This window comes from Mchenga conophoros, linkage group LG11 (genome assembly GCF_057382185.1).
Source record: "Mchenga conophoros isolate Kocher_MC1m ecotype Shallow Benthic linkage group LG11, M_conophoros_male_GT1.1, whole genome shotgun sequence".
Classification (NCBI taxonomy): Eukaryota; Metazoa; Chordata; class Actinopteri; order Cichliformes; family Cichlidae; genus Mchenga; species Mchenga conophoros.
The window spans coordinates 9,616,445-9,641,405 of record NC_140536.1 but is presented as its reverse complement, the minus strand read 5'-3'; the positions used below and the strand labels follow the sequence as shown (position 1 = coordinate 9,641,405).

Sequence of the window (24,961 nt, the reverse complement as noted above, 5' to 3'; positions counted from 1 at the left end):
ACTAAGTAATTACTTACTTTTGAAAATAAGTAATCAGTAAAGTAACGGGATTACTTTTTTGGGGAGGTAATCAGTAATTAGTTACTGATTACTTTTTTCAAGTAACTTGACCAACACTGTTTACAAGTACTTACAAGTAGCTTGTAAGCCACTACAAGTGGGTGTAAAGCCATATATCTTCCTTATATAAAAAGATTTATCACAATGTTAATGAACATTTCACTGATACATATTAGCTTTGACACAATATTAGCCACTGATGTCTGTAAATGCTTTGTTTTTTGTTTTTTTTCGTCCTCTTCAATCGGCCCAGTACCAGCTTTCATTTTGAATATGCTCCCAGGATCTAAGAAATATACCTTTAAACATGACATGTGGAGTAATTTTAGTTGGTTAGACCATTCCCTGCTTGTTTACCTGTATTTTACATGATTTCAAATACCTTAAGTCACATGGGATGGTGATATTACACCTAAAAAAAATTCCAATGCGTGGAATGTTCCATTCTTCCGCCTTGGGTAAGACTGGAATATTCCACTGCTGTTGGACAGCACAAATGGAAGATTCCTGTTGGTGGAACACAACGACAAAAGAGCCACTGTTTCCATGAAGTCTCTCTAACCCTAACAAAGGCTTGTATGCCAAAATGTGGCATCCAGTACAGGCATTGTATTATTGTAAAAATTATTGTATTATTATAAAGAAAATGCCTCAGACTACTTCTAAGCTTAGTTTATTGTTGTTAGCTCAGTTTCGGTTTACATGAAGTATAGATAAACATATCATGTTTTTAGCTGCTAAATTCCTTATTAAATTTGCCAATATGTGGCTAAATATCTCTGCAACCAGCATAATTCATGAAAGCCCTTAGACTGAATGCCACAAAACCGAGAAAGTGAGCTGATTTACAGTTCTCTGTAAATATAAGCCACATCCTTCACATTCAGTACATATTATACTATATGGACAAACGTACGGAGCCACACCTCTTCATCCTGAGGATGTTTTACCAGTCGGTGGTTGCAGGAGTACTGTTCTATGCTGTGGTGTGCTGGGGGAGCAGCACAGCAAGACTGGAAAAACTAATCAGGAAGGCTGGCTCTGTGGTCGGCATGAAGCTGGACAATCTGGTGACAGTGGCAGAGAAAAGGACACTAAAGAAACTGCTGGACATTATGGACATTATGCTGGGCATCCTCTGCACACGGTCATAAATAATCAGAGGAGCCTATTCAGCAACAGGTTGCTTCTCCCAAAGTCAAGAACCAACGGACTTAAAAACTCCTTTGTCCCGCACGCCATCAAACTGTTTAACTCCTCCTTGGAGGAGAGAGGGAGAGGAAACAGGGGGACAAAGCTGAGCTGTAGTGCTTTTTTTCCACTGTGCAATATTCACAATATTTTTTTCTTATATTCGACTGTGCAATAATCACTGTGCAATAGACTCACTCAAATGTGCAATCCACTGGTATTCCTATTTATCCATATTATATATTCTGTATTTATATATATGTATATGTGTATATATGTTTTTATATATATATTTATGTTTATATCCTTGCTCTCATTCCCCTTTATTGCATCTGTAACATGCAACATCTGTCGGTGCTGTGCGACTGGAAACTGAATTTGCCGGAGGAACCCACCCGAGGGATTAATAAAGTTTCATCTAATCTAATCTCTGTAATCTATCTTGGAATTCAGTTCCATTGCCACACTGTATAAAATATAGCATTTAGCAATGTAGTCCAAAGCCATGAAGGCAGTTTGTGAACGTTCTCCATCCATCCTACCGTTTTCTACCACTTACCTGGGTACGGGTTGCAAGGGCCCCAGTCTAAGCGGAGAAGCCCAGACTTCCCTCACCCTGGCCACACCGATTTGTTCCCGAGGCAGTCGAGATATAATCTCACCAGCGAATCCTGGGTCTGTCCCAGAGCCACCTCAATTGGCTCTTTTCAATGTGGAATGAGCAGCGGCTCTAGAATGACTGAGCTTCTCACCCTGTCTCTAAAGCAGAGCCCATCCACCCTTAGCCAAGCAGCTGCTGTAGTTGTAATGCATGCTTTTAGCCATAAAGTATGTTTTAACCTTTTTTTTCACAATACAAATAAGAGCAGAACATCTGGGCAATCAAATGTTGCTAAAACACAAATAAAACATTCACGTGTAGCTATTTTCAGTTCAGGATTAAAATACATCTGCCAGTTATTTATAGCACTGGGAGCATGTCTGCAGGATTAACTACAGATAAACAAACATGTCACCTGATGTAATAGTGTGTAATGGCTCATAATATTTTTTGGTCTGTAATGTAGATCTGCTGGTGGGATCATTTTAGTCGTGTTAACAGGGATTTAGTGTTTAAGAACTTTTTTGACAATGCCCTGTTGAGTCAATAACAGGGTTTGTAAAAGAAGAGAGAGCACACGTGATAGGCTAGAATGTGTTAGGAAAGCAGAAGAAAGGGCAGGGAGGAAAGGAAGTGAGCAGGGACTGGGGGGGGGGGAGGGTGAGAGGGGAAAGGGAGAAGAGAACATCACAAAGAAAATGAGAGGAGAGACATTGACGTCTGTGATGATATCAGGTCCCGTTGCTGATATGACAGCCTCAGTCTTCATTGACAGAGCAATCAGCCTGCCATCTCCCATAGCCTGCTATTCTCCTGCGTGGCACAGCACAGCACTGGGCTCCATTGTCTCTTAAGGCTTTGTTCAAAATAACATCTGCATTTGTCAGCATTGGTTTTATACTTTCTGGGATCTTATCCCTCAAGCAAAGTTTGAAGGGATTTTCCTGCCCCTGGCTGTGCAATCTAAAATGCCCTTGGTGAAACACGACTACAGGAAAATGTTTTAATAGGTTGTTGGAACTAGTACAAGCAATGCATATTAAATTGTTGCTACCCCAGCAAATGATGATTCCTCTGTACTTATTATAATATTATATGTTAAATAATAGTTAAGCAAAGGCTCAAGCAACTTTCATGTCTTATTTAATTAACTGTGTTTAAAAATTTCATTTCTATGGGTCCGATCACAAGAAGTTAGGTGGGCAGATAGACATAGCTCTGTTGTATTGCAATTTTTATGTGACTGTGAGTCAGTGTGTCATTTTGTCTGTTAGAAAGTACTTGAAAGCGATCCTAGTGATCCTGGACTGAGCCAGAACAGAACCCAGCTACAGCTTCACTACTAGAACATCTGGCCTTTTGTTATGTAAGCTTCCCAGCATGCTGTGCAAGACTAGCCTGAATGAGAGCAACACAATGAAACAGAAATGCAGCTATAAATGAATAGTAGTGCGGTAAAACAAAGAAAACGGAGAAAAAGAGATAAATAATGAATGCAAAAAAGGAACATCAGCCAAATAAGAACAAAGAGAGCAGAATCATGAAAGGGAAAGGCACTGCGAAGCTGACACTTTATCACTTTTATTGCCCATCCCCCGTCCCCATCCACCATTATAAAGTCCGTTTTGGAAGAAGATATACAGCATCTGATCCTCTGAGGGAAGCCTAGCGTATCTGAAGAACATGTGTGCCTGCTATAGAATAGCTGGTAGCGTCAATGTTAAATGTATCTCTAAGGGTAAAGTGATGACACGCTTGAGATGAATTTATCATAACAACAATCTTTGCTACTGATTTCTCAAAATATGAATCTAAGGCTGTGGCACAGGAATTGAGCACTTACAGCTGTTAAATATAGTTCAATGTTTGTACTGCTAACATCTATGTAGATGCTTTGTGAACAAGCAAGCAGGAGACAAACTGAAAGCAGGAGAGACAGTGACACCTGCATGGGAAAGTGAAGCCACTGAATGGCCAGTTACTAAAGGTGGAACGTGGCACCAGGTCATCTCCAGCTGACTGCGTTCAAAGAGTGAGAACCTTCATGCTGTTAGTTGGACTATTAATAGTGGGGACACTCAGCTTTCCGCAGTGACCGGCATGCAGCCAGGCATCCAAGAAACCCAGACAGCAAAGAAACAGAACCATCTCCAACAACCATAAAGACAAAGGAGCTTCTAACGAAGAATCATGTTAATTAACTGAGGAATTGATTAATTCATCTTCCTTCTTGACAAATAAGTGTCATTAACAGATCTGACACCCATCTAATAAAACCAAAGTGACTTATTTTCATCAGAAGTCTTGATAAAAATTTATCCTCACAGATAGTTCTGTCATAGTCCTCTCAGATTCAAAAACATACTTATTTGCTTTGATAGCTGAAAAATCTCAAATACACCAACAAAAATGCTAACATTTCTGCCTTACAGCCGTAATCAGTTTCATGCTCTGATGAAAGCTAAATGAAGGTTACCCATCATCTCTGGGTATACAATGCTGGAGTAACATGATTTTGGTTAGGGTACTCTTCAGAGACTAAATACTCATTCAATTGTTCTAATTCATAAGAAATAACAACAACTTCAGGAAGGAGTAAAATTATACTAGAAAAACTAAACTAGAAAAACTGAAATTTTACATATACCTAAGTGGGCTTACGGGTCGTTTGATATAGTTTTTAAAACTAAGCAGTTAAAAGTAGGCTAGTTTTATTCATGTCTGCTTCCACTTGCTATGCAAAGTCAAGCTAACTGTTAGCCTGACTTAGCGTCATACTAAGCAATATGGTATCAATGTTCCTCAAGCAACTCTTGACAAGTAAGGAAATAAGAGTATTTCCTGAAATCTTGAACAATGTTTTAATGATGATTTTGCTCTAAAAATATATGAATCCTTTTCTCCTGTAGCCAGGTCGTGTTGGTTGAAGCAGAGTAGATTAGGGTGACCAACCGTCCTCTTTTCCCCGGACATGTCCTCTTTTCACGTTCTGTCCGGGGCGTCTGGGGGGATTTTCGTGATTGATAAAAATGTCCGGGTTTTACTATATTCCGACAGAGGACCCATGTGTTTGAAGTCATCCCCGAACTGCTGCTTTGTGAGCACTTGTTCTGCACTCGCAGACGGGACAGACAGCGCGCAGCAACACGCCTAATAATGTTTAAAAGATCCCAAAGCACAAGTCCATCTTTTCAGACAAACTGCAAAAGAAACTTCCCTCGTACCGATCCAGTACTGGTAATTTTTCTTATGCAGATGAGGCATTATTTATGTACCATTATTTAATTCCAGAAGCTTTCAAGTTATTTTTTTGCACTTGTTGACTTGTAAAAGCCTATATGGCATATTTTATTTCACAATTCATTAACCGCACAGAGGAGGTATCGTTTAAATATGTTAAATATGTTTCTTTAAGCAAGTTCTTCATGACTGAGCCAAGTGTCCTCTTTTTTGGAATTCAAAATACGGTCACCCTAGAGTAGATACCACAAAGCCCTTTTCCTTCCCTCCGTTCATTTAGTTACTTTCTCAGTGGCAGACTATGATCTCACCATGGTGAGTTGTGGCATACAGAAAGGTCCACACAAAGACCTCTGTGCTAAATAGCTAACTCAGTCACAAAGCTTAACTAACATCCAGTTATACAATAGCATTAGCTTCAGTGAATGTTGCTAAGGAGGCTAAAACTTAATCCAAAAGTTTTAGCTTCCTTAGCAACAAAAGTGTGATCTAAAACACTTGTCGAAGTGTTTTGGATCAAGTTAAACATGTAAGCTCACAGGTTAAATAAGGCCCTTTTTTGTTAAATGCACAGGCAAAATATGCTTGATTTTTATGAAGAAATACAAAAGAGACACGCTGTTTTTGTCCTGGATGTTAAAATGAACCTGAACAGAAAAAAAGTAGCGGGTACAGACTTAAATTTCTAGATTTGGCTACTTTTTTTCTTGTTTTTTTCTCGTTTGTTTTTAATCACTATCAACTCAAGTTAATGTTGAAATGAAAAAAAAAAACACCCACACAGTTAAATTGCTAATATCCAACCCCCGAGATGCTTGGTGTGTGAGCTAATGTATTTAGTAGCGGTAGTTTACACAGGCCGGTCTAATCTCTCTTTCTCCAACGTGATTGTGTGTCTCTCCACGTTATGCTCATTCAAGACTCAGCTAGTCAAAGCAGGTGCAAACTGGTGACTCAACCATGTGCGTGCAGCAGAGCCGGTCCTTCAAATATGCCTTTGTGTGGCAAAAAAACCCAAAAAAACCCAACCAAAAAACCTTATGGATCTAAGGTCCTTTAATACTGTGCCCAGAATACATTCTAAAAAATGGAAATACATATTTTGCTTCTTTGTTATTATTTCTGCTTTCTGCTTGCTCTCTATTTTAAATATATAGTATATATTGTTATGGTTATTGTTCTTCCATCATGAGTCAGGTTAGATATTATGTAATGCTACACAGCTTTACATGTACAGTGGATGCAGATGCTGCTGTAGGTAGCCGACTGACATAAATAAAGGAGGATAAAGAGCAGTGCTTATGGTGATGTCACAAATACAGCCGCAGCTCTTATATAAGCCCACCATTTGAACACTGCACACAGGCACTACCATGTAACCTACAGTGGGATATATTGTACAGCATATAGGCCACCGCTCACTCTGCCTAGAGCTAATGGTGGCTTTAAAGTCATTATCCAAAAGATTCAGTATCTGCCGTATTCAGCCTTGCTTGGTTTGTTGGGTGTGTACTATCAAAACTGAACATAAACAGTGACGAGGCCTGTCTCTCTTCCCCATCGTCTGACACTGATCAGGACGTTGGTGGGCAGAGGGAGCTGATGTTGTGATCCCGGGATCGTGCTCCGTCACTGAAGTCTGATGGAGGATCTCCCACTAATCCCTTAATATCTCCCATCCCACTGAGATACTGCCACCATCGCCATGATGATGCTGACGTGGCCTGGATGTGTAGCAGTGGATGATGGCGAGGGGAGAAGGGTCCTTGCACAAACACAAAGAAATCCTTCTTTTGCAAAATGTAAATGCAGCTCTCTGAAGCGACACCTCAAGAAACGGAGTGCAGGCATTTAAAGCCACTAAGCATCAGGTGATGAGGAGGGGGGCTGGGAGCTGTTTTTTTGTAGTTGGTGTACAGAGGCTGGTCCTTATCCTCGAGGGGGCAGATGCTTGAATAGTTGTTGCTTTAAATCTGTGCAGAGGCTGCTAATGCAAGGGAATCCTTTTGATTTGAGCTTTTACAGCAGCTACACTCAAACACTTCATTCTGCACCATCAGACAGATGTTGACAGCCACCAAGTCCAAGTTAATTCAAGTCATACAGTGTCGTGGCGACATCTGTTCATTTGAATGAGCATGCTAGTCTTTTAGACTGTGTGTAGTGTATGCAATACATAAAACATGATCCATGGTGTGGGACTTCATATGGTGTCTACGGGTGTAACCTGTGTGCAGAAAGGTGATCTCAGCAGGCTCAGTGCTTGTCTGTCTGGGTACACTGCTTGCAGTTTAGTTAAACAAGCTAATAGTGATGTGCTATAGTGATGAATTGTGACAGGAAGGAGTAGAGCAGGCTTGGCCAACAATAGGCGGGGTATCTATTACCTCTCTATTGTTAGCTATGGCTGGGCTATTATTATAGACATTAGACAGCTGACTGCAGTTTCAGTACAGACCACAACAACACTGTCGAGAGGCTGTTGTATCTGTTTAAAGATGGGGGCTGATGGGAGGTTTGTTGAGGGGAAGGTTTGGATAGTGGCATGTGTCAGAGAATGTGATCATAATCATCACCACTCTACCCTCATCATGGACATGAGGAGGAAAGGCTGAAACTAGGTTTTTGCTGATTATGAGACTGGAAATAATACGGGGGGATGGAGAAATGGCATTGGTGCTTGAGAAGTGTTCTTGATGCTTCACTGTTTATGGTACGTGGGAAGGGACGAAGGAAGGCATGAAGCTGCCTTCAGCTGTGTTTGTCTAGAGACTGAGTTAAAACGCAGGGGGGTGGTGACCCAGCCACGGTGGGGCTGAGGCTAAAGTTCTAGAGCATTCCCAGTGGAGCTGTTGAGCCTCGCATATAACAGGAGTTGTGACGTTAGCTAGGGACAATGTCAGCTGCCAAGAAAGTGCTGATCACAGCCATTATGAAATGTATCTCTGTCAGGATGAATAAAGTGGGCTGACAGGAGACGCAGCTAAGCGTACACATACAGTGAAAGACGCGGTTGTACACACACCCATTATTAAAGCAAATACGCTCATATACTGTGTGCAAAAACACAAACATGGTGCGTCACTGCCTCTGACTAAATGCTTCTCGTACTGTTTATACATGATTCGCTGTATGGTGAAGTTGCTGTATTAAAATGACATATGGATATTGTACATATGCTTCCTGTAAGCTTTTGCATAGAAATATACTTGTGAATGTGTGGGCTGCTGGGTGATTAGCTGACTCTTTGCCACTTGGAAATCTCTCAGGAAGAGAGATATGGAGCAGCTCAATTGAATCCTGGCAGGTAATCTAAGGAAACAGATGGATTTTAGTTATATTTGGCAGCAGATTAGCCACTTCCCCGTTGCTCAGAAAAAAAACCTGCTGTTGCCAACTCCTGTTTGACAATCTGAATATTAGTTCTTGGTCAGGAGGTCTGGCTTGCGCACTGTTAAATTGCCTATTCTGATGAGTGCGCCCCGTGGATTCAGTCCTATCTTTGCTTTCTAAGGCCCAGCTGTGGTAGCTGGCCAACCCCTTCCACACCGAGGCGCTTGCCCTCTCGCCGTTCCTCCTGCCCTGCCTATCGCGCCTTGCCAGTGCCCCGTGCCAGAGGAAGTTATCAGCACTTCATCCCCTGCCCCTAATCCTCTACGAGATGGAGAGAAAGTGTTAAGTAGCCCTTCTCCTGGCATTTACTGGAGAGGTAGAATGAAAAAAAAAGTGTCTCAAGATCTAATCACCCATCTTTAAATGAGCAGCTATTTTTAGCCCCCTCTCTCTCTTTGTTTAATATTTGGTAATGTACAGCAGAGGGGAAAGTACAGTAACACAGTCTTAACGTTACAGTAATTGTTTTAAGGTGATTTAACAGAGAAAAGAATGTTATACTCATAAATATACATTGTTTAGTGTGTAATTATATCTTCCAGCAAATGCATGAATTCTCATAAACTTAGTGCATTAAGAGTTTGAAGGAGCGGCGCCAGCTATGTTGCCCCGCCATGTTGAATACATTAGTGGAGATGGACATCACCATTTCGCCTAATCACATTTTATGTATGTGGCGAGACACTGCCCATATAAGTAGTCCACCTTATAATTTAGTCTTTCTTAATATGTCTTTCTCCTCCACCTCTTCATCTGCCTCCTCCGCCAATGTGCTCTCTTCCCTTACATCCACCTCATCCTCTTCATTCTCACCTCAAGCCTCATCTCCTGAACTGAAGTCAGGGCTCTACAACGTGGATAAACATGCTTATTTATTCTCAGTATTATCACAATTACTTGTTGTCAGCAGATTAGATATGTTTCCCTCCCATCTTCGGACAGCTGACCGACTAAACGCAACAACAGCAGGTTATAAGCTAATATTATACCAGCTAACGTTAGGCCACAAGTGTCCTAAAAGTCACGCTTTCCCTCTGATGAAGAGTTTGATAATATTCTCACATTGTATAAGAGTTTACTCTCTAAGTGTCTGTGTCCAACAATGTTAGATTTACTTTAAAGATGTTTCGCTAACACCAGATAACAGCAGCTTACAGCGGCTAAAAACAGCTAATAGGGGCTAAGAGAGACAAAAACAGCAGGGCTTATAGAAAAATTCAGGATATCCTTAACAACTCACCTCAGTATCGCTGACATCAGACAGAAGTGAGAGTCACTGACTCATCAAATGAGTAGACATGGACAACCCGAATATTGACAGCTGAGGTAAACAGTGGACTGTCAGCCTACACCCACTACAGATAAGCAGTTGGCCACAGTAGTTTCCCCTAAAGTGGCCACTGAAGCCAGGAAGGAAACAGAATAAGCACCAGTTTTTCAGGGTTTTTAGTGTAGTGGGGATAGCCTTATTGTTTATGAACTCCTATTGTTTTGTTTAAGCGTTAACAAAAAGTCTAAAAAAGCTAAATGATCATTAGACTAATTAGAGATTAGAGCACTCAGAGCGCTTTGACAAATGTAATCCATCTATTGCTCCCCACATGAACTCTTTACTGTGTCTCAATTGCAGGCGAGTTTAAGGGATTATTATTAAATAGACACTGTTGGCATATACCAGGTGGCAAGTTGTATCATACAGTAAATAAGCCCAGAGTAAAATTCTGCTGGGCCAGTCTCCGATGAAAGTTTTCCCTAACGGTTAGTTGCCTGTGAGTGATTTCAGACAGACATTAACCTCATCTCCTGGCAGTACTGACTGACCGGGATGTGTTAATGATATATGTAGTTTGTATTTACTCACAGAGCCAGATTACTCCCTTATGATCCAATTATCGCTCAGTCTGTAGTGGACTCAAAAGGTCTGTGGGGTCATTGCTTAGCCATGAGATCCTCTATCACAGATTTTCTGTTCCAGTGTTGTAGCCAAGGCCTTATATGACCCTCTGCTTAAAATCTGTCACCCACAGCGGGTTGCCAATATTCTGTTCTCAAACGATTTAAGGGGACATCTGTAATATTTCATTGCAGAGTATCTTCTCAGACACACAGTCAGTCAGTTCTGAGTGCAAAGGATCCCAATCAAGTGAACGCGCTGATGCATGTGGATCTAAATGCGCAGTAGAGGTGCTTTTGTCACGATCTGCAATAGATATTTAGTGATGAGCAGGCTTGTTGTGTTCTGCTCGTGGCAATCCCGGCCCTGTCAGTCTGTCCCTGAGGAGGAGACTGCCCAGTACACCTCATCATAGCCCTGCTGCTCTGCTGCTGTTCTGTCAATATGTAACTGAGTTTCTACTCAAAGAAAGTCAACTGAGAGTTATCTTCTAAAACTGCACGACATGTGCTGTGAGCTGCAGCTTATTTAGAATCAGTTAAATGTACATTATGCTTCTACTGGTCTTGTTTCCTTGTTTTTTAAAAATACTTTCTCATGGCAACTTAGACTGGGCTGTGTGGAAATATCGATTAAGGTTAGTTAAATAGTGTGCCATTCGGGTCCTGCTTGTTTCCTGGTTTCTGTTTCTTTGTTGCATGCACATTAGCTGTTGGTGAACCTGCTGTGGTGCAAGTTGTTACTGCATTGTCCAGTGCTGATTCAGGGCTTGTTACGCAGCCGTCGTATCAGTAATTTTGTCTTAACACAGCTGTGACACAGGAGCAGCAGTTTGAAGATTGCACTGTTTAAGTCGAGGTCTAGCTATGCGTGTTAGACTCCTCTCTCTGGTACATCAGAGATGCATCAACCCAGATCTCTCAAGGATCTCACCTCCCTATGAGTCAGATTTAGAATGAAGCTGATGCAGCTTTTTTTTTCTACAACAGTATCCTTCTTATAAAGTGCCAATTTGCATCCTTTTTGCTGTGGCTGGTGTTAAAAGCGCGTTCATCATTTCCTGTATAGATCTCTTTTTTAAAACATAAAAGTAATTCACAGCAACAAGTCCAAACTCATCAGCTACTTATACACTTAGCTGACAGTAAAGAATTAGAAAAATCTCACACAATGAAATGAAAACTTCTTTCAAGTGTACTTATAAAATTCAAAGAGAATCTATTTGTTTGGCTTCAGTAGGTCTGTAGTAGTTATCATCTTTGGTAATATTTTTGAATGACCTCACAGAGCCAATACATGACTATTTTTGTCCACAACACAAATACATTTATTTTGCAGTGATTCATTAAATAAAAAAGGAGCTAAAAGACAAAATAATAATAATAATAATCAGCTAATTGTTTCTAGAGCCTGCCACATTTATTAGCTGTTTGTGGATCTATCCACGTTATAAGTCTTGATGTTGCATACTTTGTCCACAAGAGGGCATTTTTGAACTTCCGCGTTTGGGATGCCACAAGCATAAAAACTGATCGAGTGAAATCGGGCGTAAACAAGTAAATAAAGAGCTACACATAAAAAATGTTGGAGAAATCCCATGTTTACTGTATCTGAAGGGAAACAAATATCATCTGATATGTCATAATTTCACCAAATGTCAGTAAAGCTACTTTCAGCTGCTCCCTTGACACACGGATCCCCTTCCAGACATAAAGGAGATTTGTGTTCCAGCTGGAATTAAATAAGCAACCTTTTGCTTGCCAAGTAAATCTGTTAACCACTACACTATTGGAAGCACGAAATAAACACAAAAATATCAGTACTCCACTGGTCAGGCTGTAATTGTTTCAGAGCTAACTCCTTCAGCTGATTGTCTGGCTTTTATTGAAGGGTGTTTACAAGATCTTTGAAAGTGTTGTGGCACGGAGGAGACCAAGTGCAGAGTGCAGAAAACAGTTTCTGCGCTGTGCAGCCCTGTGGCTTAATATAGATGAAAAGTGACAATGCAGAGCCTGAAAAGTTTTAGGTGTTTTCTGAAACAAGCATTTCAATGCTTTGCCTAAGTAAAAGTTTTAGCATCAAAACAAGACACAATGGCCCCTTTCTGAGTCATATGTGTTATATTACTGAGAAATTAATGCGTGTTTTATATTCTGCCAGGCAGCTTTTTATTTATAATAAAGAATGGTAAAATATGCTGAAAAAGTAAAAAAGTAAAAAAAAAAAAAAAAAAAAAGTAGAAGCAGAAAGCAGTAAAACAAGAAATATTAAAGTTCATATACATTCAGACTGCAATTCAGTAAAGCACTAGAGTAAATGTACTCTGTTAGAGTCCATCATTGGTCACATCCACACTCGCTGTCAGTGGTTTTGGCATTTTAAGATTAACGATCTGGGAGCATCAGGCAAGATGGGCACTGCCCCATGCCCCAATCTGGATACACATTCAGTAATTTGTAACTAGACAGGGATCCAGCACCTCTGTGGATGGCTGCTAGTTCTATGTGTTGCTGTTTTCTGGAAAAAGAAAGTTATCTCTTAGAAGCTTATGCAGCACATCTGTCCACTAGAGAGCAGTGCAGCATCAGTCATTGTGACTCAAAGCCACTGAGAAAAAGCGGAAACTGAAATCCAGGAGCAAATAAGAGTAAAGATAACAGCAGGATGTGACTTTTTAAAACTCCCGCACAAACTTACTCTAAACTCTGAACCATTTGTGTCTTTCATCTGTCTTTTATGTCTTGCGATGGTCTCATGTGATTGCAGAGAGCAGGTTAAACAGACAGAAAACAGGAGACTGCATCTGGCCTGGAGGCCTCCGCAGCAGCCAGGATCCCGAATACGTCACCTGTGACATTTTACACTCACTAATTTCACTGCCCCATGTCAAATAATACACAGAGCACTCACTCACACACACACACACACGCACACATGTTGATATGGTGTGCATAAATGCATAGTCAGATGTGCTCTCTCTCTCTCTCTCTCTCTCTCTCTCTCTCTCTCTCACACACACACACACACACACACACACACACACACACACACACACACACACACACACACACACACACAGAGCGCCCGGCAGCTGTCCAGGCAGGCAGGCAGGCAGCAGGCTCGATCAGATAAATATGAGGCTTGTAATGCGACCACAGAGACGGTGCTGATGGGATCAATAAGGAACGGCGCTGCAGGTCATCGGGAGAACACAGCGAGAGGATAAATATGGACTGGCTCATCGGAAAACAGAGCAGCGAGACTGATGGGTACACAGGACTATATCTTTTCTCGTGTGTTCTCTCACCCGTCCGACACAGATCAGATGGACAGATCTCTCACTTTTGCTGTGCTCTACCTCTCGCTAAACCAGACTGTTGTGAGGCTTCAGTGCTCCGTTCTGATGCTCTGTGTGACTCTGCTTTAGCCTCAGCATCTTTTTGGCAGTTTGAGTATGTATGTGAAGTATGGGATGTTAAAATGATGGGGTATTCTCAAATATGGCTTAACAGGCTTAATGTGTCATTACTAGGCTTCTATGGGCTGCCACTAATAAGGGGTAAAGTAAGGGTTACGGCTACTATTTTTAGTTGGGACTGTTTCAGAGGTTATTTAACACGTTAAACTTGAAGGTGGGCAGCCTTGCTTTGAAGCAAGAAGATCCTGGGTTTGAATCCACTAGCCAGCATCTGTGTAGGGCTTGCATGCTCTCCCCAGTTATTCTGGCTTTCTGCCACTGTCCAAAGACATGCATGTTAGGTTAAGTGGTCAATCTAAATTGGCCGTAGGTGAGAGCATGAATGCTCATGTCTATGTGCTAGCCCTGCAATGGACTGGCGACTAATACCTGGGCAACTTGCCTCTTGCCCTATGACAGCTGGGATGATGGGATGAAGCAGACAAAAACTGGATGCATGTAATCTAAATGTTTTTGGGATTTGGACAAAAATAGTTATATGGGCATATTGCCTTAGGTCCTGGTCATTTTATTAGCAATACATTAAAAAAAAAAATAGGTGAACCAGTAATGAAACTAATCATTATTTGCAGCACTACATGTAGGAATCAGACCAGTCACACACAACAAATTAGCTACTGTTGCTGTGATGGTCAGAATCAGACAAAATCCAATTAACACATTCCATTTCACACGGCTATATAAAGCCGGCAGCTCACTAGAATAAGCGGCGATCAGGTGTGCGGAGGTCTGGTGTGTGATTCTCAGCTGCAGATGTCTGTGTTTTGCTTTAAGTGACATTTGCTCCTAAACCAGGCGACAGCAGCTGAGCTTGCAGCGCCACTGATAGATGGTGTACAGACACAAGACGGTCACACGGTGCTTGCTGTTTGTGTCTGTGTAAATTTGGTGTTTTGTCCTGGTTGCACGTATTTTGAACTTCTAGAGATATCACTATATGAGATGCGCGTCATTTGAAGAGAATGCGTGTTAAGGGATGCTGCGTATGCAAGCTGTTACTCCTATATTTGTCCTGTTTCTGAGCTCCTGTGGTCATTAGAGGGGATGCATGTTATGCTGCAGGACAAAAAAAGTTCTGGCTTCTTGCTTTGATTTCAGTAATGGAAATAAGTTGATATTGAATCTGCATTGTTTAAACATACAGATTGACATGCTCATTAGGTTAATTGGCAATTCTAAATTGGCTGTGGGTTTGGATGTAAGAGTGAACAGTTCTTTGTCTCAGTGTTACTGGTCTTATAGTAAACTAACAACATGTTCAGGGCATACCCCACCTCTCTTCCCGTGACAGCTGGGATGGGCTCCAGCCTCCCCTCATGACCCTGTTGGATAAGAAAATGAATGCCCTGATGGATGCTAGTATTGAGTTGCACCCCTTCAGAATAGATTGGCATGATATTGATACTGGCAGATTTTTGGGCAGCACCTTCATTACATGATCTCCACTTGCACCACTTCCAAAAGTTGCTCTGCTGGATTCAGATCGTTATTGTCGAGGCCATGCTTATTGTCATGTTCAAGAAACTACGCATACCCACCCTTATTTACAAGACGCTCTGGTTAAACTGTAACCACCTGCAAAAGCATGATGTATTATATACTACTACTGAATATGTTATTGAATATGTAGCAGACCGAGCAAATAAAGTTTCAAAATGATTCAGCGTTTTTACAGTAATTTGGATGTGCCCAAAGTTTTCCAGATGCTGTTGTTCATGCCTTGGTTGTAATACTCGTTGAAGTTAGAGCTGCCTTTCTATCTGTGTTTGAACCACGCAGACCATTGTTCTCCCTCATCAGTGAGGCATTTTCATGTCGAATGCTGCATTTGATTCCTTGTAAACCCTAGAAAAGCTGCTGCTTCCCAGCAAATCATCAAATTCTGGAATTCTGCCCATCTGCCACCAACAGCAACGCCAATTTCAAGTCACTTAATTCGACTTTCTTTAGTTTGAACTTCAGCAGTTCTTCCTGTCTACATATTTAAATGCAGTGAGTTCCTACACCGTGATGGACTCATTAGACAGTTGCTTCGGCTAAACAGGCCTAATCAACAAAGTAAGTGTATATACTGTACTTTATGTACAGTTGTTCTGATAGTAAGTTATTTAAATGATCATTTCTATGTATCAGTTCTACCAACGCAAACTGTAGGCCTGATAAATACCTCATTAGAATTATCAGCTGACAGTTTGTCCCCTAGCTGACTTCTTCAAAGCTCCACACAAACATGTATTATAAGCTGCTTCATTTTATAATTTATTTTCAAGGCTGAATACACCAAAAACAAATCAAATCCCTCCCGTAGCATTCTGCAACGGTTTGGTTTTATTTTCTTAGTTATAAGAGGATTTCTTCCACTACATCAGTGCAAGGTAAATTGAATTTTGTTGGTGCGTGCTCATAGCACTTAAATCTGCAATTACTCTAGAAAATCCAGAGAACACGCTGTAAACTTTTTGCACTGAGACAATGTCTTTTATATATTGTAGTTCCAGTGAATAACTTTCTGGAAGTTGCGAAGCTATATGTTATTTATCCCGAAGTCTGGGAAATAATAAAATAACATGATAACTGTGTTACATGGTTAATGTACTACTACGTATAAAGTTCTATCAGACACACACTTCAGTGGCTGCATCAGGGGCAATTTAGGGTTCAATAGTTCAGGATATTTCAATATGTGGACAGCAGAATTTTTAAGAACGATACCGATAGCAATATGAGGCAATTTAAAAATCTGACATACTGGCTGATTTTTCTCTTTTAATGTCACTACAATTATGGATGATTAAATCTTCTGCCTAGCTCTGCTCGAATCAGCTGGTTGTTATGTTTTCGTTGGATTCCAAACACATGTTGGCATCAGGAGAGCTGCAACATCAACACTCATAATGTGGTTGAAGGTGTTTTGTTTTTGTTTGTTTTTGTTTGTTTTGTTTTCATTTATTGGCCATTGTACATACAGATATATCTGTAAATAGGTAATATCAGCCAATGCATTGGCCCCACCAGTAGGTCGGTCAGGTTCTAATAATATCAATACTCATACTGTGACACCATATGAGTTATTTTTCCCCACTGAATCTTGTTAGTTAGTTATAGATTTTCAGACCACAAACTACACCTTGTGAACTTTCAGTGTAGGTTAAACCTCGCTGATGACTTGGTGTAGCTAATGTTTACACAGAATTAGTTACTACTTCCAACCTTGCCTCACAGTGCTGGTCAGCAAGTAATTGAAGGCAGTGCTCAAGTGTCACACAGCTGGACCGCACTCCCTGGTGGTTACTTTTAGCTTGTGTTTGTTGATCTTTTCCAGTGTTTCTGGAAATTGATGAGCTGATGCTGTTGATGATGGTGGGGGTCTTATCACTTATAGATCCACCTTAGTGAAGCTCTTTGTGCAATAGGGAGGCGGATTTGGATTTGAGATAGCCACAGCATCAAATTGAATGTTTGTCCACGGCAGAAGATTCAGTATGAAAGAGGGTGTTACTCACATGAAGCGGTCATTTTTAATTTAAGTGTTATCTGCGTCACTTATTTACATTACGTCATTTTTAAAATCTTCCTGTGAGTTTTCTTGTTTACTTTATTACCATTTTCACAGCTAAATTGTTGTTTTCATGAAATCATCATCTGTAATATATTTTTTAAATATTGTTCTTGTTAGAGCGGGATAATTATTTATGTCACACCCATCTTTAATGACATCCTCATTGTTTATTTTTTTTCCCCATCTTCTATTGTTTTCCTCATCTCTTTCTGTTTGATATGCACTGAGCTGCGCACACTTTTTATTTTTTTATGTTTTAGGATCAAAGAAGAACCAAAGCCTCAGCCGGCACAGTAAGTAAACTGCATTACCCAGTGTGCTCTAGGCTTTGACACTTCTTCCTGTCAGTCGATGCTGCGTGCTTCATGTGGCTTTCTCCTCTTTGTCTGGGAGTTTAATAACAAAAAGTCATTAATGTCTTGGAAAAGAGTGGCCCGTTTTAATGAATAATTTCTCAATGAGTGAATCAGGTCGTTGAATTTTGTGCTGTGCACTAAACAGCTGACTTCCATGACATCAATGACATCGGCTTCTCCTTTCTTCCAGCTTTTTTGCAGCTAGGTCCCCAGAATCTTTCCCTTGTTCCTGATATCTAACTGGCTGTTCATCTTCATTCAGTGTATCATCTGCACTCTGGTTGGCTGGGTAGTCTAGTAGTTCAACTGCTAGTGTGGAGTAGAGCCGCCTGTCCTGCTATTCTGTACTATAGCTGCATTGTGATTAGATCTACCTGCAGGGCTAACCAGTCAGACAACCTGACCCCCACTGCACCAAAAAGCTGCTATAAGTGACATTTACTGCAGCTCTCATTTCCATTGGCTGCAGAGCTTTCCTGCTTTTCTGTCCTTCCCTCAAATATAGGTCTGTCTGAGTCATCTTTCCTTCTTTATCTTTCTCTCTGTATTTCTGACACTGTGTCTGGTTGTCAGTGTTCCACTAATCGCTGCTCTGCCCGTGTCCCGGCCTCCTCCTCCTCTCTGCTCTGGTTATAGTGAATGTCCCTGCTATTTTCCCACTACTTAAGAACCAGCCTGCTTCCTAAAAGCCCCCTTTCTGAACAGATTGTTTTCTCACATGATGACTCATTGCGATGTTCCAGTCACACTTTGCTTATTTGAACAGGTGGTTTCCCTTTAGTGGGATCACTGAGCTGGTAAATAACGTTCTTCAGCCCCAGCAAAAGTCCCCAAATGACAAGGAGCCAGAGCAAAATGCGTAAGTAAAAGTACAGACCCCTTTTTGATCTTCTCCCAGCAGGAACCGACATATAGTGGTGGGTGAACCGAGCAGCTGGATTCACAGGTTGTCTGGCCATTGGTTGATGTGAGACAATGATTAGAAATTTCTCAGTTTGCTGGTTTAAGCACATAGGCGAGGGGTGCTGTGGAAGTGTTGTGCCACAATGAATTTAACTTTAATAAATGACATATTTATTGGCTGTAACAGGTCACTGATCAAGAAGACAGAGAGCGGAGTTAGTCTTATAATATATGTCGGTGTATTTTTAATCTTTGATCAGGACTCTAATACTAAATCCTGTATAAATCATTGTTTACTTTAAGGTTATTTTATAATAATTATTACATCTTTCCCTACCAAAATCCATCACTTATTAAATTCCTGTTAAAATTGAATCTTTCATTAACAACCACACAGATAAACATTTTAGCTAGCTTGATTTGTTTTTATGAGGAATAGAATATAGAGCAGGAAACCAGTTTCACAGCTGCTAGCTCCACCAAACTACGATAAGGTCAAAGTTGGGAGGTTGAGATAGTTGCTCCGTGTCTAAATTCAGATTGTTTAACATTGTAGAATTCAGACTTATTACTCATTTCTCTGAATTTCAATAGGGTACAGGGACATGTGGTGTACTCAGTTGAAATCTTTTGAATTGTTTATCACTATTGTCATGCTAGCTAGTGCATTTTGTGAACATTTGCAAACTATTGAGATTCTCAGCACTCATGTTAATTTCTTCTATGAAGGTGATAATAAATGAAGATAACATTTGTAGAAAACGTAACCACCAAACATCCCCACAAATGTGACTTTACTGCCTGTAAAAAATATGATGGTGTTAACTGCTGCTAGCTAGCATTACCTTGCTAATGGATCCTCCTCCTGATGGCTGAAACAGTGTAGATCTCTACGTCCTTCCACACTGTTTCAGCTTATTAAGTATGACACCAAGGCAATAATCACAGTTTTACACTTAAATCAATGAGTGTTAATGTGCAAGAAATAATATTCGTAATATAATATACTGATATACAGCAAAAAATATCATCTGTGTGCCTTCTGGAGCATTTTGCTTGTTTTAGCTTGAACAAAGCTTTGCTACTTTATATGATGTGGTGGTAGTGCTCCCAACAAACATTTTAATGTTGAATAACCATCAGCTGATGTTTTTTTGTTGACGGTCAAATAAGTTCCCAAATGAAAGCTGAACTGACGTGGCAGATGTTACCGCGATGACGGCTCAAAGTACTTCTTCAACATTGGCTGGACGTCATTTTTAAACTTTCCAGCAAGAGAATGTTTGTGTTCAAGAAATGTTTTCTACCATTTCTGGTATGTCTTTATTGATTAGTGAAGACTCAAACTGATGATATCAGGGTTGTGTGCTCATCACACAAGAAAAAAGTTTGGGTTGATAATCGTGACAATGGGCCAGAGGGGCAATAGAAACAGTCTGATGCCTTAAGTTTACCATTCAACAGATTAGACAGTTGTTAGACATATATGTTCTATTCTATTTGGACACAGCATCAAAATGGTCTGTCTGTGGTTTTATTTTTGCAGTTGTACAGCGAGATGTTTGACCAGGGAGATGTCATCAAAGTTTCAACCATGGGTTAAGATAAGATAAGATAAGATAAGATAACCTTTATTAGTCCCACACGTGGGAAATTTGTTTTGTCACAGCAGGAAGTGGACAGTGCAAAAGTTATGACGCAAAAATTAGAATACAATAAGAATAAATACAGTACACAGCTGTACAGAATAGAATAAAATAATATACTATATACAGTAGAATAAAATAGAATAAAAATATACAATAAGATAAAAATAGAATACGAATGCTATATACAACTGAGTAAAAATACAACGATGCCAGAAAAGATTATTGCACTTAGTGTTATTGCACATGTGTGGATGTGTGTGTTTGTTCAGTTAAAGTCTTTGTTGTGGAGTCTGACAGCAGTGGGGAGGAAAGACCTGCGAAATCTCTCCGTCCCACACCGTGGGTGCCGCAGTCTCCCACTGAAGGAGCTGCTCAGTGCTGTCACAGTCTGCTGCATGGGGTGGGAGACGTTGTCCAACAGGGATGACAGCTTCTTATAAGGGTTCTTATAAGACTTACTGTCAGAAGCAGCAACCACACAACAATGTGATAAACATTGCTGTGTGCAATTAGCTTGCATACCAGAGTATCAAGCATGCTATTGAAATGAATAAAAAACAAACCAAAGCAGAGTTTGTATGCTGCACGTAGTGGGACTGCTGTCTAGATTATTTAGCTGTAACAAAGTTTGTGAAAATCTGACACTGCAGACTTGTCAGCTCAATTCTTCTTCTGCCAATAAAGCAATTAAACTAGAGTTTAAAGTCAAACTCAAGACAGAATTGTGATATTTGGACAATCTGATTTGCACCCAGTAAGTTGCTTCATCTTGTAGAAATCAATCAATTAATCAGTAATCAATAAATCAATTAATAGACTCGCTGCTGATGTTTTAGGGTCAGCATGGCATAATAAAGACACCAGGAAGTTAGGATTCTTCTCCAGTGGTGTGTGACAAAAGAGGAATCCCAAGCCCTGTAGAGAGCTTGTAGCTCAGGCTTGGTGTTGATATGCAGACTCTGTCATACGTCCAAGCGAGAGTTTCATGTTACGGCTGCTTATAGCTGCTCTGGTGTGGCAGAGAGGTAAGAGAGCTCCGACACGCTAGCTTGGGATGGGACAATGAGTAGCGTATGATTACTCGTCAGCAGCATCACCTATATTTGACCGAGTCTGACTGGATAAGCAAGAATGGGTACTGTGTACCAGCTGTTGGCTGCCATGGGATTCTACTCTGACTGTACATTTATTCTGTTTTACTCAGTAACTTATTTCCTGCATTTGATTAGTCTGGGATAGTTGTCTCTTTACTTTTGGGATATTTCATTTATACAGCAAGATGCATTTGGACACTGACAGTAAACTCCTAATTGTTCCCTTCTACACCACTGTATTTGATTTTGACTAAAGTTATCAACTTCTAATTAAAGTATAGACTTTCAGCTTTGATTTAAGGAATCATAATATTGCATTTACAAGTTGTTAGTTACCACCAAGTCTAGACATAGTGATTCCAGTTTTTAAAGGTTCAAAGTTATTTGACAAATATAATTACTACCATCTAAAATATCTTTAATACTTGGATGCAAGTCATTTGCAGTGATGGACTCTGAAGTCTGTTTTACAGCCACCATCAGTTACTGCTAGTTTGGCTTTAGTTTTGTGTTAAGTAAATACAACACATGCTCAGTTGGGCTCACAGCAGGTTACAGACTCTTTGTATTGGCTATCACATAAATTTTAATTGCTCTTAACTTATCTTGTTTCTTGATGTTACTTAGTCTCCTCAGTCCATTCCTTGTTTCCAAGGAACGTACCAGAATGCTGACCTGGCCTCTCCTAGGACTGCTTGTTTTTTACACCTTACAGTGACCTTGTTCAATTGAATTGCCGCATCTTTGGACCACATAGAACTTTACTCTCCTTAATCTGCCCTGAACACGATTGCACACCTGGCAATGAAACAGGTCATTAATCAACTGTAAGTCATAACAGATAATGCTATATTTTGGATAACTCTTGGTTTAAAGCTAAATGTCTTCACTGTTCTGGTGTAGAGAGGCAAACTTATGAAAGTTGCATTACTCTTTATGACCTTGACTTTGTATGCAGTATACGCTTTACCCTGCTTAAACAGGTTATTCTTGCTATGTGTTATCTGTTTTAGTGACAGATTTGCATCAGCAACTCTTTTTTTGTCCCACCAAAAAGGTTTGAGTGACTGTTAGAAGTGGTCTGTGTAAGTGACCTTGTCTGGCGCATATTTCTCTAAATGCTTGACTGTAAGGGGAGATAAGTGAGAAAAAACACAATTGTTTGTACTCTTATTTCCTTTATCCTGGGAGACTAGTCTTTACCTCTTGTATCATATTCTTGATCAATCTGTTATCAGCCCCTCTGTCAGTAAATGAGATTTGGTGGGATCTGTTAAACAAGGGTACACACTAATCTCTGCTGGTAAACACAAAAGGCTCTGACACAATTAGCCCTTTAATCCCTCGGTGGGTACAACGTGGGGCATGCCTGTGGCACTCGATCTAATGTTCAGATGGCACAGTTACTTGTGCACATTACCACACACCCACACATAGACTCGAAGTGGCATGTGTGGACCTTACGTTTGGGCTCTAAAGGTCTAGTTGTGAGCAAAGGAAACACGTTTATCTCAAATGCAGAGCTGTATGTGGTAAAAGGATAGCTCTGCTCAATAATTCACAAGCGCTAATGAATGTTGCAGGGGATATGTGGGCTGAAACCAATTCTAATCGCCATATTATGAAGTCAGCCCAGTGTTTAGTTTCCAAGGAGACGCTCAATTGACATGTGTCATACAAAATGCATGTGAAGAGCCCGTGCTTTTTTAGGAGCCTCTGAGGACTTGTTAGGAGTTAAGCAGCCACTGTATAAGATCAGATGTAATGTACCAGTAGGAGGCCATCTATAGGACACAAGGAGTAACACAATAGAGGCAGTAGCAATGACAAATGATTGCCTGAGCATAATACACCAGAGCAGTAATAACTGTGTGTATCTGGAAGATGATTATCTAACAGTATGGCTCCGAGGTGTGCTCGGTCTCACCTTACAACGGTCCTGATATAGAAACACAGGTGCAAATGATTCATTAAACGCAATGGAACCTGAGAAAGTGGAATTAAGTGATGTTCTTAAAGTTGCAAAGCAAATTTGATACCCACCCCCACCGTGTTTTAGGCGAAGCGCGATATCAAAGGAGGAGCTCAGCTTTGAAGCTACTGAGGTCATGGCGTCTGCTTTTCCTTTCAAAATCTAACACACTGCATACGTCTGAGGGTATATCACTTAGTCAGCTGACAGCAGAAGCTTTTTGTGGAAGTGTGATTTGGAGAAAAGGACTCAAGCCACGAGTCATCCAACAAGGATAATTCCAGTGTGAAACGAGTCTCCCACACTGCCACAAGTGTGCACTGGACACTCTAACAGTGCGATACTTACGGCCTTTGTTATATATACTCTATGTCAAGATTGATCATTCAGACTTATCTAATCCATAATAATAGTTTGTTTGTAGCATTTTTTCCCACTCATCCTGAATAAGACATAGCACTTCTGGAGTACAAAAAAAGGCTGTATGAGTAAAAAAAAATCAATGATATACCGATGTTCAATTTTTTAATTGGTCACCAATCCGTATCTCCTTTTTTTTTATTAACCTCTGCCCTTCCCATTTGCTTGCAGAAAATTGCACCAGCAGTTTGAGTCATATAAGGACCAGGTTAAGAAGATGGGGGAGGAGACAAAGCAGGGTCAGGACCAGAAGAGCGAAGCCCCAACCTGCGGGATCTGCCACAAAACCAAGTTTGCCGATGGCTGTGGCCACCTCTGTTCATATTGCCAAACGAAATTCTGTGCTCGGTGCGGAGGACGAGTGTCTCTGCGGTCAAATAAGGTAATGCCGTGGTTGGTATTAAAGACACACACTCCCACATGTGCTGATGCCCCACCCAGGCAATGTGGGTTTTTTTGTTTTGTTTTTCATATGTTTGTATTTAATACAAGGTTATGAAAGTTTGCTGTAAAATCATAGTCACGGCGATTGAGCCAGCAGTGTCTCTAATGGCAACTAATGTTTTTCAGATCATGATCGTGTACTCCAGTCACATGCCTTCGTTTATAATTCTTCTTTCTCTGATGTGTTCATTCACAGCTATAGACGTTTACACGTTAACGTACAGCTCTTCCATTTGACCACTCGAGGGAGCTGTCCCTCCTTTTTCTTATCTCATAGAGGAGCCCGATGACTGCTCTCGTATAATGTGGCACTTCGATGCCCAGCTAACCACTGTACAAGACTATGCTAAAGCTTTTAGGCCTTTTAAATGTGTGTTTTTATTTGATGTCGTTCAAAAATGTGCTGATCGAGTATGTGACAGTGCTACGAGGACCTACTAATGCCACTCACAATCTCTCTCTCTCTCTCCCCCATCTTTCCTGCCCCCTCTCCCCTCTAATCTGTCTCCCCTCTTTATTTCTTTCTGCTGCATTCCTGCTCTCATGGAATTGCAACAGGAGGACAAAGTGGTTAGCAAATTATTTTTTTGTGTTTCTTGGGACTGTCTGAACACAATCATGGTTCATAAAATGCTGAGATATGCATAAATACACATACAGCAGCCAAGACAGATGGGAAGTGAGCATGAGAGGTGCTGATTAGTTTC

The 24,961-nt window shown here is 40.6% G+C and overlaps 1 protein-coding gene across 17 annotated transcripts in view; it reads left to right on the top strand.

The window, feature by feature from the left end:
* Positions 1-24,961, top strand: part of rims2a (regulating synaptic membrane exocytosis 2a) — a 158,636-nt gene that overhangs the window by 6,857 nt on the left and 126,818 nt on the right. For 16 of the 17 annotated variants that reach the window (XM_085290795.1, XM_085290793.1, XM_085290792.1 and 13 more), the window contains exons 3-6: positions 17,677-17,709; positions 18,539-18,631; positions 23,982-24,192; positions 24,813-24,824. In XM_085290795.1, the coding sequence (XP_085146921.1) occupies positions 17,677-17,709; positions 18,539-18,631; positions 23,982-24,192; positions 24,813-24,824 (349 nt within the window). The remainder of the gene's footprint in view (positions 1-17,676; positions 17,710-18,538; positions 18,632-23,981; positions 24,193-24,812; positions 24,825-24,961) is intronic. The other variant, XM_085290800.1, reaches the window with a different exon arrangement.